The following is a 12,582-nucleotide window of genomic DNA, read 5'->3' as shown; positions in this document are numbered from 1 at the left end:
AAAACCTGGTTCAATGACCATGGTATCACTGTGTAATTACTGTGTGATTTCATGTAATATTCTAATTTTTTAAAATCCTGTTTTCGTGGGTTTTATGAGCTGGAAGCCCAAATTATGTACAAATAAACAACTAAATACTTGAAATCATTTAAGTTGTGGGCCCTGAATCTATAATCTATGGAAGTTTAACATTTTGAATGGAATTATGGAAATAAATAAACTTTTCCATGATATAAATTTTTTTTGGAAAGGGTCTGTATATACACGCGCGCGCCGCACACACACAGCACATCCTTGTTATCCAGGTGTTGTAAATTTAATTCAGGGTTCATCTGCCAGCAAATGTCGTTCCTGATTTTAATAAACTGCCACCATCAAAAGTGCAAGAGCAGAGAAGGTGCGCAGTCCTCTCCTCTGATAAGAAAGTGAAGCTCCAGCAGATGACTGAAATAAGACTTTGACTGTAATTTATTCTCTCTGAAGTCATCCTTGCGCTCTTTCTCTGGCAACTTGTACCATCCTGTCAGTTCTTACACCGCATCTGCTTATACCTTCCTGACTCCTGAGCTGTTTAGATGCTGATAAAGAAAGAGACGAAAATATTTCACAAGGTTCTGTTTCAAAATCCTTTTCCTTTCACTGGGCAATCTGATTATGACTGTTGCCTTTTTACCTTTTCCTGCCTTTTTTTGTAGAATTATAACATTTTATATATTTTCATAATTTATGTTTTGTTTACTGACTAATCTTAAAGTCTTTCTTTCTCAAGAGTGTACTTGGAACAAGAAAAACATTTTTAACTTAAAAAAGTAAGTTCTTGTTCTGCCTTTAAATTTTTTAAGTTTACTCAACTCAAAAAGTTGTCACTTAGGCAAGGCAAGTTTATTTATATAGCACATTTCATACACAATGGCAATTCAAAGTGCTTTACATAGAAGAAATTAAAATAATAATAATAAAAAAAACAGTACAGTACAAACAGTCGGACGAACAGCGGCACAGTGCTCATTCAGTAAATGCATAGCTAAACAGATGTGTTTTGAGTCTGGATTTGAATGTGACTACTGTAGGAGCACGTCTGATCTCCTCTGAAAGCTGGTTCCAGCTGCGGCTGGCATAATAGCTAAAAGCAGACTCGCCATGCTTAGAGTGAACCCTTGGTATTTCTAGCTGATATGATCCTAATGATCTGAGTGATCTGTTGGGTTTATATTCAGTGAGCATATCTGCAATGTTTTGAGGTCCTAGGCCATTGAATGATTTATATACCAGTAATAATACTTTAAAATCAATCCTAAATCTAACTGGGAGCCAGTGTAAAGACCTGAGGACTGGTGTGATATGTTCATATTTTCTGGTTCTGCTCAGAATCCTAGCGGCAGCGTTCTGTATGAGCTGCAACTGTCTTATGGTCTTTTTGGGAAGGCCAGTGAGGAGTCCATTACAATAATCCACCCTGCTGGTGATGAAAGCATGAACAAGTTTCTCTAAGTCTTGTCTGGAAACAAAGCATCTAATTCTGTCTAATCAGCATCTTGATATGCCACACCTGTGGGGTGGATGGATTGTCTCGGCAAAGGAGAAGTGCTCACTAACACAGATTTAGACAGATTTGTGAACAATATTTGAGAGAAATAGGCCTTTAGTGTACATAGAAAAAGTCTTAGATCTTTGAGTTCAGCTCATGAAAAATGGGGGCAAAAACAAAAGTGTTGCGGTTATTTGCACAATTTGCAATTGTGCATAGAACTAAAGTTAAACATTGTCTTATAGTTACTTCATCTAAATAGGTCAATGAAGGCAGAGTTTACATTTTTAAGGTTAGTGGACATTTTTAGTTCATTCATTCATTTAACCTCATTCTGCTAACACCTCATTTTTTACAGTGAAGATCGTCTTGAAAATAGACTCTTTGGAAGGATTCATCTCTTCTCAATTATTAAAGAGCAAAGTATAAATAGACGACTGTGCCCATAATGAATAGCTTAGAGGAACAGAAGACAATTCTAGAGGAAGGGAAAACTATCTAACTGTATGTCCATAACGTGTTTGTACATACATATTCACTCTGCAAAGATTAGTAAACAAAGGGTTTAAACAGTGTTAAATAAATATTAATGTTGTTTATTTAAATAGAGGCCAAATGTGACTTTGTTAAGAATAAATTTGGGTGCTTTACAGAACAAAATAATGAATGTTTTAATGTGTTTTTTAAACTTGGTCTTAAAGGAATAGTTCACCCAAAAATGAAAATTCTGTCCTCATTTACTCACCCTAAAGTTGTTCCAAACCTGTATGAATTTATTTCTTCTGCTGAACACAAAAGAAGATTATTGTTCTTTAACCAAACAGCTTATGGGTATTTTTTGTTCTTCCATATACTAAGGAAGTCAATGGGGTCAACTGTTTGGTAACCCATATTCTTCAAAAGATCTTCTTTTGTGTTCAGCCGAAGAATGAAACGTACAGGTTTGGAACAACTTGAGGGTGTGTAAATGATGACAGAATTTTCATTTTTGGGTGAACTATCCCTTTAAGAACTATTTTATCGGTATATATAAATATATGTAAATCAATCATTGGTGAAACTATTGTAATTAATTAATTGACACATAATAATAATTCATTTAAATGTATTTTAATTATCCACATTGCCTAATAACATTATAAAACGAAAAAAAAAAAATATATATATATATATAAGTATGTATAAAATAAAGTATATAAAGAAAATAATACAAAATAGGTTATAAAAGTAGTTCTCAATTATATAGGCCTACACTGAGCACAGAAGATGCCTCGTGATGCAAGGATGAAATGACGTACGCTGCGTTCCCCCGTTACGTCACAAGTAAGTGAGATTGAGGAGGGAGTGGGAAAAAAAAGAAGGAAGGAAGGAAGGAAGGAGGAAGGATGAGCGCTATGAAGATAATGTTACTCTATGTAGCCTGTGATTTACACCTCCGATGATCTAATGAAAAGCAATACAGACCCTTCTCTAAAAGCCATAAAGCAATCCGCAAATGTGATGCACAGATTCGCAAGATCAAAGCGACATCGCGCTTAGTGTGGATATTGCATTTAAACTCTCACTGAACGGAAATTGTCTTTCTTTTCTTCGGGTCGGTCCTGCTGGAGCTGCACCGGGCCTTTACTGTGAGTAAAAGACTTTAACATGATGTCTGCGCTTGTTTGAGTTTCGTTTGTGTTTCGCATGTGTTTTATTTGAAGAAGTGGCTCACGGCTGTTTTATCATGCATGTCTGACAGATATATTTTGTTTAACGAACCGAACTCTTAGTATGCTTTGCACGGGACACAAAACTTCACAAACGGTGCGCTTAAAGGTGTAGTAGACTAACTACAGCACGCTGACGACATTCGCAGCCATGTTAGTATGGAAACTTCAGGGAAGCATCATCCCTCACGACAACATATATTTTTAGACCAGAAAACGTCATATTATACAACACAACATTAGAATAATAAAGCAGCAGTGGTCAATCTGTATGGGGACCAGCCGAAAGGACTTGTCCTTGGTGCTGAAAATATTTTTCCTAACCTCTCAGCAAACCCTTAACCGAGCCAATATCACATTCATGACACTGTCTCAGTCTTGTGGGGATGTATTTTTAATGTTTGATATCTGAAATATAAGCTAAAGCTATTAGCGCAATAGTGCAAATTATTATTCACTGTATAGACTAAAAGTCACAAAAAAGTAAAAGGGAGATTTAATGTCAAAATAATTAAATATAAAAATATAGCAGGAAGATGATTAAATAGAAGAAGAGTAAATGACTTGAGCATGTGAGGTCAATCATATAAAAAACATTTGAGCATATTTTTTTAGGTTTTGTCAGAAAAAGAAAGAACATTCTTAATGTAAATGCAAACAGCTGTTTCAAAACAAGAAAGAATGTCTTGCTTATATATAGTTTGGCAAGATTTGTTTATAATCTTTAAAAATGAAAATAAGAGGGGCCTAATGAAATTCTTTATTTATCAAATATACATTCACCAGGAGCATCTCTCATTATCTGATGAATATTTGACATAACAGACGCTTGAACATTGAACAAGACAAAATAATAACTCATAATAATAAAAACAATAATAAATAATGAATTTATGAACCAATGAAGAAGACTAAATGACTTAAGCATTTAAAAAACACCAACATTTGAGCGTATTTTGAAAGTTTTTGTCAATGAAAAAAATTAAATCTAAAATCTAAACAACTGTTTTAACATAAAAAACAAACCTCCATCCACATCCACTCCCTAGAAAACATGACATTCATGCAGCTGCCACAGTTTTATAAAGTCTTAATTCAATTTTAGCTGTTTAACAGTATATTTAAAAGTGTTAGGTAAAATATGAACTACAGGGTCAATTAGGATAATCAAAAAAGCCGAAAACCTATTTGTTCAACAGTGCAATGCAAACCAATCGTTGTTAGTGCATCCTGTTCGTCCTGTGCGTGTTTGGATTACTATAATCTCCGAACTCTGGATTTTCAAGTGTCGTGCTCCGCTGCCGTACAGAATTAATGAGGTGGAGTGCTGTAGAGACATGTTTAAAGTTTAACTGATCCCTCTGATCCTCACCTCCCTGAATCATCTCCTGTCTCTTTCCTATGGAGTCCCCAAAGCTCTCCCTCCATCTTTATCTATCTATCTATCTATCTATCTATCTATCTATCTATCTATCTATCTATCTATCTATCTATCTATCTATCTATCTATCTATCTATCTATCTATCGTATCTATCTAGTTACATTGACCTCTGGGTTGAAGTGTATTCAATACAGAAGTCAATATTGATGAAAGCATTCTCTATTTAATGCTTTGTCCTCTTGAAATGTCTTTATAAGTAGCTGTGTGTGTGTGTGTGTGTGTGTGTGTATTAGACCCGTCTGCTTATGTTTGTGTTGCATGCTGTTGTTTGACCCACCCTGGATGTGCTTTTCCTCTCTAAGAGTGGTTGAGGGAAAGCTCATAAAATCTTTACAGTGTAGGGACGGCAAACTGCCTCCATGTTCCACGAATCCTCCTCCTCCTCCTCCTCCTCCATGACCGTGCGTGGTGTAATTAAATGAGACAGCAGGTTATTATTATGTTTAACACATCTTTATGCCAACAAGATCTTGTCATTCCACGAGCAGTTTTAATTGGGTTGAAATGAGTGTGAATTGTGACCTGCTGAAATCAAGCATATCATTAGTCATCTCTCTTTTTCTCTCTCTCTCTCATTCTTGTTCAGATGCAGTAATGGAGCAGCTATTATTTCTTGTAATTTTCTACTTGCTTCCTACTCTCATCTCGTCCATACATAATTCAACGACTGAAGGTAATGTGTGTGTGTGTGTGTGGACAATGTCTGGTCCGTGCATGTTGAATTTAACACCACAGAATGTCTAAAGTGACCCACCTCTGTTGCTTTGTGAGATTAGAGGGCGTTCTGTTTAGATTCTGGAAACTGCGTTTCATGGATTTCAAACAGCGATCTGCCCTCAGTCCTCGTGGGATCATGTTCTGCCGGAACTATAGATGGAAAAAATGGATTGCAATGTCAGGTCTCCTTTTCATTGCGAAAGTAATATGTAGCCTACACAATCTTGTTGAATCAAAGCAATTCAGAGTCACGTACAGTTCATCTCATAGGTTTACATCATACCCCTTGCAAGGCATATATATAGATTGGAATGTTAGATGGCTGTGATCTCATGTGAGTGTCAGGTTGTCCCACCTTCACGTTGAAAAACACATCATCAAAGAAGAGAAGAGATGTCACTGCAATGAGATGGGGAGTTATTTTGATTAAAGATTATGAGGACACATGAATAAAAAAAAAAAATTGTGCATGGATGAATTATTTTTTATAAATACTGCAATATTAAATATAATCAAATATTAAATATAAAAAGCATAATAATATAAAAGCAAATAACAAGTATTTTTGTTTTCTTAGTGACTTAAAATAATGTAAAGTTTTGCACATTCACCGGAAATACTTCCACGTTTAAATATAAAGAGGACATCAAAATCACTAAGTTTGTATCACTGAGTTTGTCTGTGTTTACTATGTTCAGACTGTCAGTCCAAATCTGATCTTTGTGCATATTCGATTGAAATCTGATCAGATATCGCTAGTGTGAACGGCCAGAAATCACATGAAATGCGATTTAAAAAATAAATAAATCGGTTTCGAGCTACATTCATATGTGGTTTGATATCCCATTCAAATCGCATTTCTGGAAATCCACTTCAGTCTGCCTGCTCAGATCGGATTTTGCGTTGATTAGGCCTATGTGACTTTCTCACGCCACGTAAAACGTAAACGTCAGACGTTGTTGTAGGAGACATGCTGAAAGTCGCTGCAGAAACAATATAGCACAGGTATACATCCTACGATGTATCTCGTAAATTACCCCACTAATAATGCTCAGAATGGTACCAAACTTCTACAGTAGTACAAATAGGTTCTAAAAAATTATAATTCGTCGTTACACTACATCCTTATGCAGGATGTACGCTTTCTGACAGGACTTTTACGTGCTTTTCCCAAATCACGGAAGTGACCTCGACGACCGGGTTAGCGGTAGCATTAGCCATCAGGCAAGTGTTATTTAAATAAACTCCTGATGTACTTACAAACTTTCCAATGCCTCGTTTTATGAGTACAGAACCTATTTGTACTACTGTAGAAGTTTGGTACCATTCCGGGCATTATTAGTGGGGTAATTTACGAGATACAACCTTGGATCCATTAGCACCTGCACTAAGCCATCCGGCTGATATCTCTAAATAAGCTCTAATTTAAATAATGTTCGACCAAGGGAAAAAAAGCTTTTGAGGGGGGTGTTTGGCTTGAGGTCATAGTGCAAAGGACCCTAGGTTGATTTTACTCCGAACTATCCCTTTAAGTGAGTAGAAAAAGCAGTTTTATATACATTCTAAATCTTAAACATCTTCTAAATATCTATATGACATCTAACAGGAAACGTCCTGGAGACGTATTGCAGATGAGCAAACACTCCTGCAGATGTAAATGCAGACATCAAATAGATGTCTTCGAGATGTACTTGTCCTATCAGGGATGTTGTTGCAAAGTGCCGGACGAGCAGGAAATGACAATATAACGGAGACATGTTTCGAAACTGGAGGAGACGACAGAGCAAAATAAAGCCATGAATTCCAGCCTCCTATGTTTCTGCTGCTGCCTCAGAAGAGTCCAGTCTAGGGTGACCACCTGTCCCGCTTTGCGTTGTACCGCACAGCATTTTCACCCCTTGTCCCCGCACATCGCATATTGAGAAAATATCCCGCATTTTCATCAGTCTATTGGTTTTTTAATTATCATATTAAGAAAATGTGCATGCGGTCTTTTGCCTTTTTAACAAAGCATTTTCTTTTTCTTTTTGCGGTGTAGTTTTTCACCTATATTTAACAGCGCTGCGTCAGAAGTACAAATACAACAACAGCCGTTTTTTAAATCCTATCCGATGGTTGAAAAGAAAGGAGTAAACACGGTCACTAGTAGGTTGTGACGGCTGTCAATCAAAATGTGGACCGGTGATTCGTTCCATGTGTTCCCTGTCAGAAAACAAATGGATAATTTGGTCAGTTAAAATTTTAATTTAACAGAAACTGTATCAACTTGTTGCCTGCTGTGGTTGTTTTAATTCACATCTTTTCTAACAATATGAGTTTTTGGTTTAATATATTCTTAATATATAAGACAATGTCAATGATCTAATTTCATGTTGTTTTATATTTTATTTGTTCATTGTTTATTTTGTTGGATTTTAGTTGGACTTGGTCAGAACTGTTTTAAAAATAGTTATCTGCATGATGCCTGCTGCCTTTGGGCTCAGATGTTAAATTTAAATGACATGTAAAATAAAGACATGTTATGTTACATTGTGATGTAATGGTGTTTTCTGGAAGGGACTAAAGAACAAAGAACTTCTATCATCTGAAAGGCACAATACAAATGTTATTATTAAGTTAGATAGACATTATATAACAGTTTCAGGTTATGTTCTAGTGTTGGTAACATGTCCCACATTGTCCCACACAAACTTATAATCGTCCCAGATTTGGTTTGTTTGATGGTGGTCACCCTAATCCAGTCTGCGGCTACACGTTTCCATGTTGTAAAATGTTCGACATGAGACAACATCTCTATTGCGAACCCCTCCGTGTTGTGGTTTTTGTTGTTGTTTTTGGCATATGCCTACGCAACGCCATTGCCATAGAAACCAATGCAGATATTCCGGATAACGAAAGAGCAGCATGGACACACAAATCGGATCTGAACAGTTGCGATACACAGTGTGGACATCAATAATTTCAAATCAGATTCCGATCGGATACACAAATATTCGGATTTGGACTGACAGTCTGAACATAGTCTTTCAGTCTGTGCATTAGTGGTGCATTGGGGATTATCAGTGATTCTTTATGCAGGTTACATAGCTGAGTCAATACATCATTGATTAAAACTATTAGTTTAACAATTCTGATTCATTCAGAAATGAATCAAGCGACTGATGTTATGAGTGAGTCATTGAATCATTCATTCAGTTGATTAGTTTTTGTTCCACACCAGTGATGCGCGGGTTGATCCAAAATGATCAAACGGTTATGAGTCATCCAAAAATATTTTTAATGATATTCGGGTCGCGGTCGGTCGGGCCGTTTGAAATAAAGATGCCAATTAAACCTTTGTAATTTATATAGTACTAGCCTACCTGTTTTTGTTCGTCTAAAATGCGTTAATAAATACTTTATTAACATATTTTATGCCTGCATTTTGTGCTTGTGAGAGCTTCATTTGGGCATCCACGTGGCGAAATAGCCTAAGCCTACTAATACAAGTGGGAAATCCTTATTTACCATTTGAATGTTGAGCCTTATTAACTTTTGAATAAATGCTGACGCGGGACAAAATGGCCGATTTCCCAACACGTTGAACAGAGCAATGCCATTGTACCATTTTAATAGGCTACTTTTAAACGCATATAGCTCAGTAATGTCAGTTTTATGTATTTTCTGAGAGGGGGCGGGATTTTTGTTGGGAAAGTCGGGGGAGAGTACTTCGATTAGACTGGATAAACACATGCAGCATCTTAATTGTTAAGAAAATGAAACGAAATAAATGAATAAATCAAGCCTTTACTACATAACACTAGGCTATATCATACAGCATTCAGAAAAAGAACAGTTTGCGCTCCTAAGGGCTTTCACACTTTTCCAAAAGTGGGCCTTCTCTCAGTTGACCTGCTGATGAATTCTTCAAGCAGGGTCGAAACATAAACATCGCATTCATCAATAATATGAATCTAGACAGCTGAAATGGAAAATGATGGGCCGCCTCAAGAACTGCCTGCTCTCGCCGCTGCACCTCTGAACGCACCACGTCAGGGCCTGAAACATTTCTCTCCTCCACAGGCTGGATTAATGGATATTATAGGCCAGGGAGGCTGATGGGGGGCGTATGGGAGGGGGGGCGGCCACACCCCCCCGCACCCCTAGTTCCTACGTCTATGGCCCAATGACGCTACGATGAGCATTTACTACTTTTAAAAAATGCGGGTCATGAAGCGGGTCGGGTACAATATTTTCTTTTCTTTTTTTTGCGGTCCGAGTTGCGGGCTAGTTGAAAACGTCGGTCGGGTGCGGGTTGTTTATACATTGACCCGCGCATCATTGTTCCACACCAATTCATTCAGTTCTGTCATGACAACTCTCAGAGAGATTGCCATGGTAATGATAATGGTTATGGCAATGTTAATGTATTTGGGCTTTTCGGAATGGATCTGCTACGCTGGGGATGATTAGGAGACAATGATGATGGACAGAGACCACTGGGCAAATTTGGTCAGGATGGCAGGGTTACACCCTTAGTCTTTTTTCGAAGGACATCCTGGGATTTTTTATGACCACAGAGAGTCAGGACCTCGGTTTAAAGTCACACTATGCAGTTTCCGTTTTTCTCAAACAGCGACCGTGGAGTAGGCTACTTGTATTTAACGTTACTGTCGTAAATACCACTCACGCAGAGCCGTCTCTGCACTCTTCCGACCGCGCTTTCTTTGTCGACTCTGCCATGATTCACGTCTGAAATGTGTGCTAGTGTCTTCCATAGAGTCTGCTTCATATGTTGTTGATGTATGTGACGTCGTGCCGTAAAGCAAGTCGTGATTCTTGTGAGATTTGGCGGGGCGCCACCTCTCAAACCTGCATTGCTGGTTTTGCCAGCGGCGTCCCCCCTGCTTTGCTATCGGGATGATTCGCCCTACTACGAGTTCGCTTACCATCTAAATGATTTCGAAGCTGTTATATTAAGGTACAAATCTTGCATAGTGTTCCTTTTAAAATCTAATCTGAAGGACGGTGCTTTTTGACAGTGTAGTGTCCCCATCACTATACTGGGGCGTTAAGACCCACATGGACCACAGGGTGAGCGCCCCCTGCTGGCCTCACTAACACCTCTTCCAGCAGCAACCTGGTTTTCCCAGGAGGTCTCCCATCCAGGTACTGACTGACCAGACTCAACCCTTCAGTGGGCAACCACAACCAGTTTTGGGTTACAGAGTGATATGGCTACTGGCACTTTTTAAAGTGCTAAACATCTTAAATATTATCCAAAGGGTATGAGCACTGTATTTTGATAGACACAGTACCATTAAAATCCTTGTAAGCCAACAGTGCATTGGAGTCTTGCAAGGGGACACAAATCTAATATATCAGATGTAAATTTACCAGGAACATGTCATTCTCTCTGTTCGTTTCATCCTCCCCCATCTCTCTTACTCTCTTTCAGGATGTGCAATCATTCGTCCCCCCAGAGACGGAGGGATACGCTACAGAGGACTGACTCAGGAACAGGTAAAAGTCTATGGCAGCACATTAAACTGGCAGCCATAAACATCAATGTCAGTCCTGATGGGACTTTGAACCTTAGCAACATCTAATTCAATCTACAAAACGTCTCTCTTTCTTTCTCTCTGTAGATCCGCAGTGTGGAGATCTTGCCGGTAGACTATGAGATAGAATATATCTGTAGAGGAAGCAGAATTATTGTGGGGCCCAAGGTCCGAAAGTGCCTCCCAGATGGCACCTGGACTGACATGAACCATCTCAGCAGATGCTGTGAGTGCCCTTGCTGTCCTATTCTATTGATTAATATCTATATTTATTACACAGCTCCCTGAAATACTGGATTCTGATCGGTCAATAATAGCATTCTGAGGTCAAAAGCTTTTGGATAATGAACTAAACTCTATAATTGACCAATTTCTCTTGCATTATTTCTCGTATTGCTCCACAGTCTCTTTCTTGTCACATGATAAAATCACTGCAAATCAGTATGTCCATTTGTTAATTTATTTAGTAAGTACACATGTAGGATACTAATGGTTTTCTAATTTAATATGTTTAAAATGTAATTTATTACTTTGAAAGAAAAAAAAAAAATTTCACCAGCCATAATGATCCTTCAAAAATCATTCTAATATGCTGATTTGATGCTAAATATTTCAAAATGTCTTCCTCTTTCAATGTTGAAAAAGATTTTACTGCTTAATATTTTTGTGGAAACCATGACACACTGCCATTCAAAGGTTTAAGGTAAGTAAGATACAAAAATAAACACTTTTATTCACATTAAATGTGACATTTAAAAGTGACAAAGGCATTTATAATGTTACAAAAGATTTCTATTTCAAATAAATGCCGTTTTTTAATTTTCTATTCATACCGAGAATACTGAAAAAATCTATGATTTCCACAAAAATATTAAGCAGTCAAAGCTGTTTTCAACATTTATGATAAGTACCATTATTAAAAATGTAGAACCAATATCAATTGAGCACCAAATCAGTATATTAGAATAATTTCTATGATATGTTATTCACTTAAAACAACTATAAAACAACTAGTATTTTATTTAAATGTACCGGTAATTGTCCATGTGTTGTTGTGGTAGTGGTATAACACTTTAAAGCTGTGTAATTTCAAGGTAGTAGAAATGTGCTGAAAGGATGTCAGCATGTGCTAAAAGTGTTGCTAAAATTCTCAGTATTGGTTTGCCCGCGTTCCTGGATGTCTCTGGAGAACGGGAGGGCGACGCTGCAGCCCTCTGGACAACCAGTAGAGGGCACAGTTATTCATTACAGCTGTCATGCTGGCTTCCTATTGGACGGTTTCAATATCGCTCACTGTACCAAACTGGGCAAATGGGACTCACCTAAACCACTCTGTGTCTGTGAGTATAGATATGATTTGAGTCAACTGTCAATTACACAAACTCAACTATATGTGTTTTATTAATATGAATGATCTGTTTAACTCTATGTGGCTCTTGTTTTCCCCCCATGTATTTGTGCATCATCAGATGACAGTAACTATACAGGTAAGACAAAAGATTATATTATTTAATTTCTCATATGATAGGTCACTTTTCCAAAGACTCGAAAAAAATTATATATATACAGTATCTCACAAAAGTGAGTACACCCCTCACATTTCAGCAAACATATTAGTATATTTTCTCAAGGGACAATACTATAGA

At 37.5% G+C, this 12,582-nt stretch overlaps 1 protein-coding gene across 2 annotated transcripts in view; it reads left to right on the top strand.

Moving 5' to 3' along the window:
* The first annotated feature begins 2,878 nt into the window (after positions 1–2,878).
* Positions 2,879–12,582, top strand: part of gabbr1a (gamma-aminobutyric acid (GABA) B receptor, 1a) — a 65,210-nt gene continuing 55,506 nt past the window's right edge. Inside the window, exons 1-6 of one of the 2 annotated variants that reach the window (XM_084418822.1) lie at positions 2,879–3,156; positions 5,266–5,352; positions 10,834–10,898; positions 11,024–11,162; positions 12,091–12,276; positions 12,406–12,423. In XM_084418822.1, coding sequence (XP_084274948.1) covers positions 5,274–5,352; positions 10,834–10,898; positions 11,024–11,162; positions 12,091–12,276; positions 12,406–12,423 — 487 coding nt within the window. In that variant the 5' untranslated portion in view covers positions 2,879–3,156; positions 5,266–5,273. The remainder of the gene's footprint in view (positions 3,157–5,265; positions 5,353–10,833; positions 10,899–11,023; positions 11,163–12,090; positions 12,277–12,405; positions 12,424–12,582) is intronic. The other variant, XM_084418823.1, reaches the window with a different exon arrangement.

The sequence above is a fragment of the Rutilus rutilus genome (genome assembly GCF_951802725.1).
Source record: "Rutilus rutilus genome assembly, chromosome: 9".
Classification (NCBI taxonomy): Eukaryota; Metazoa; Chordata; class Actinopteri; order Cypriniformes; family Leuciscidae; genus Rutilus; species Rutilus rutilus.
Note: the sequence above shows the minus strand (reverse complement) of the source record. Positions and strands in the feature narration are given on the sequence as shown.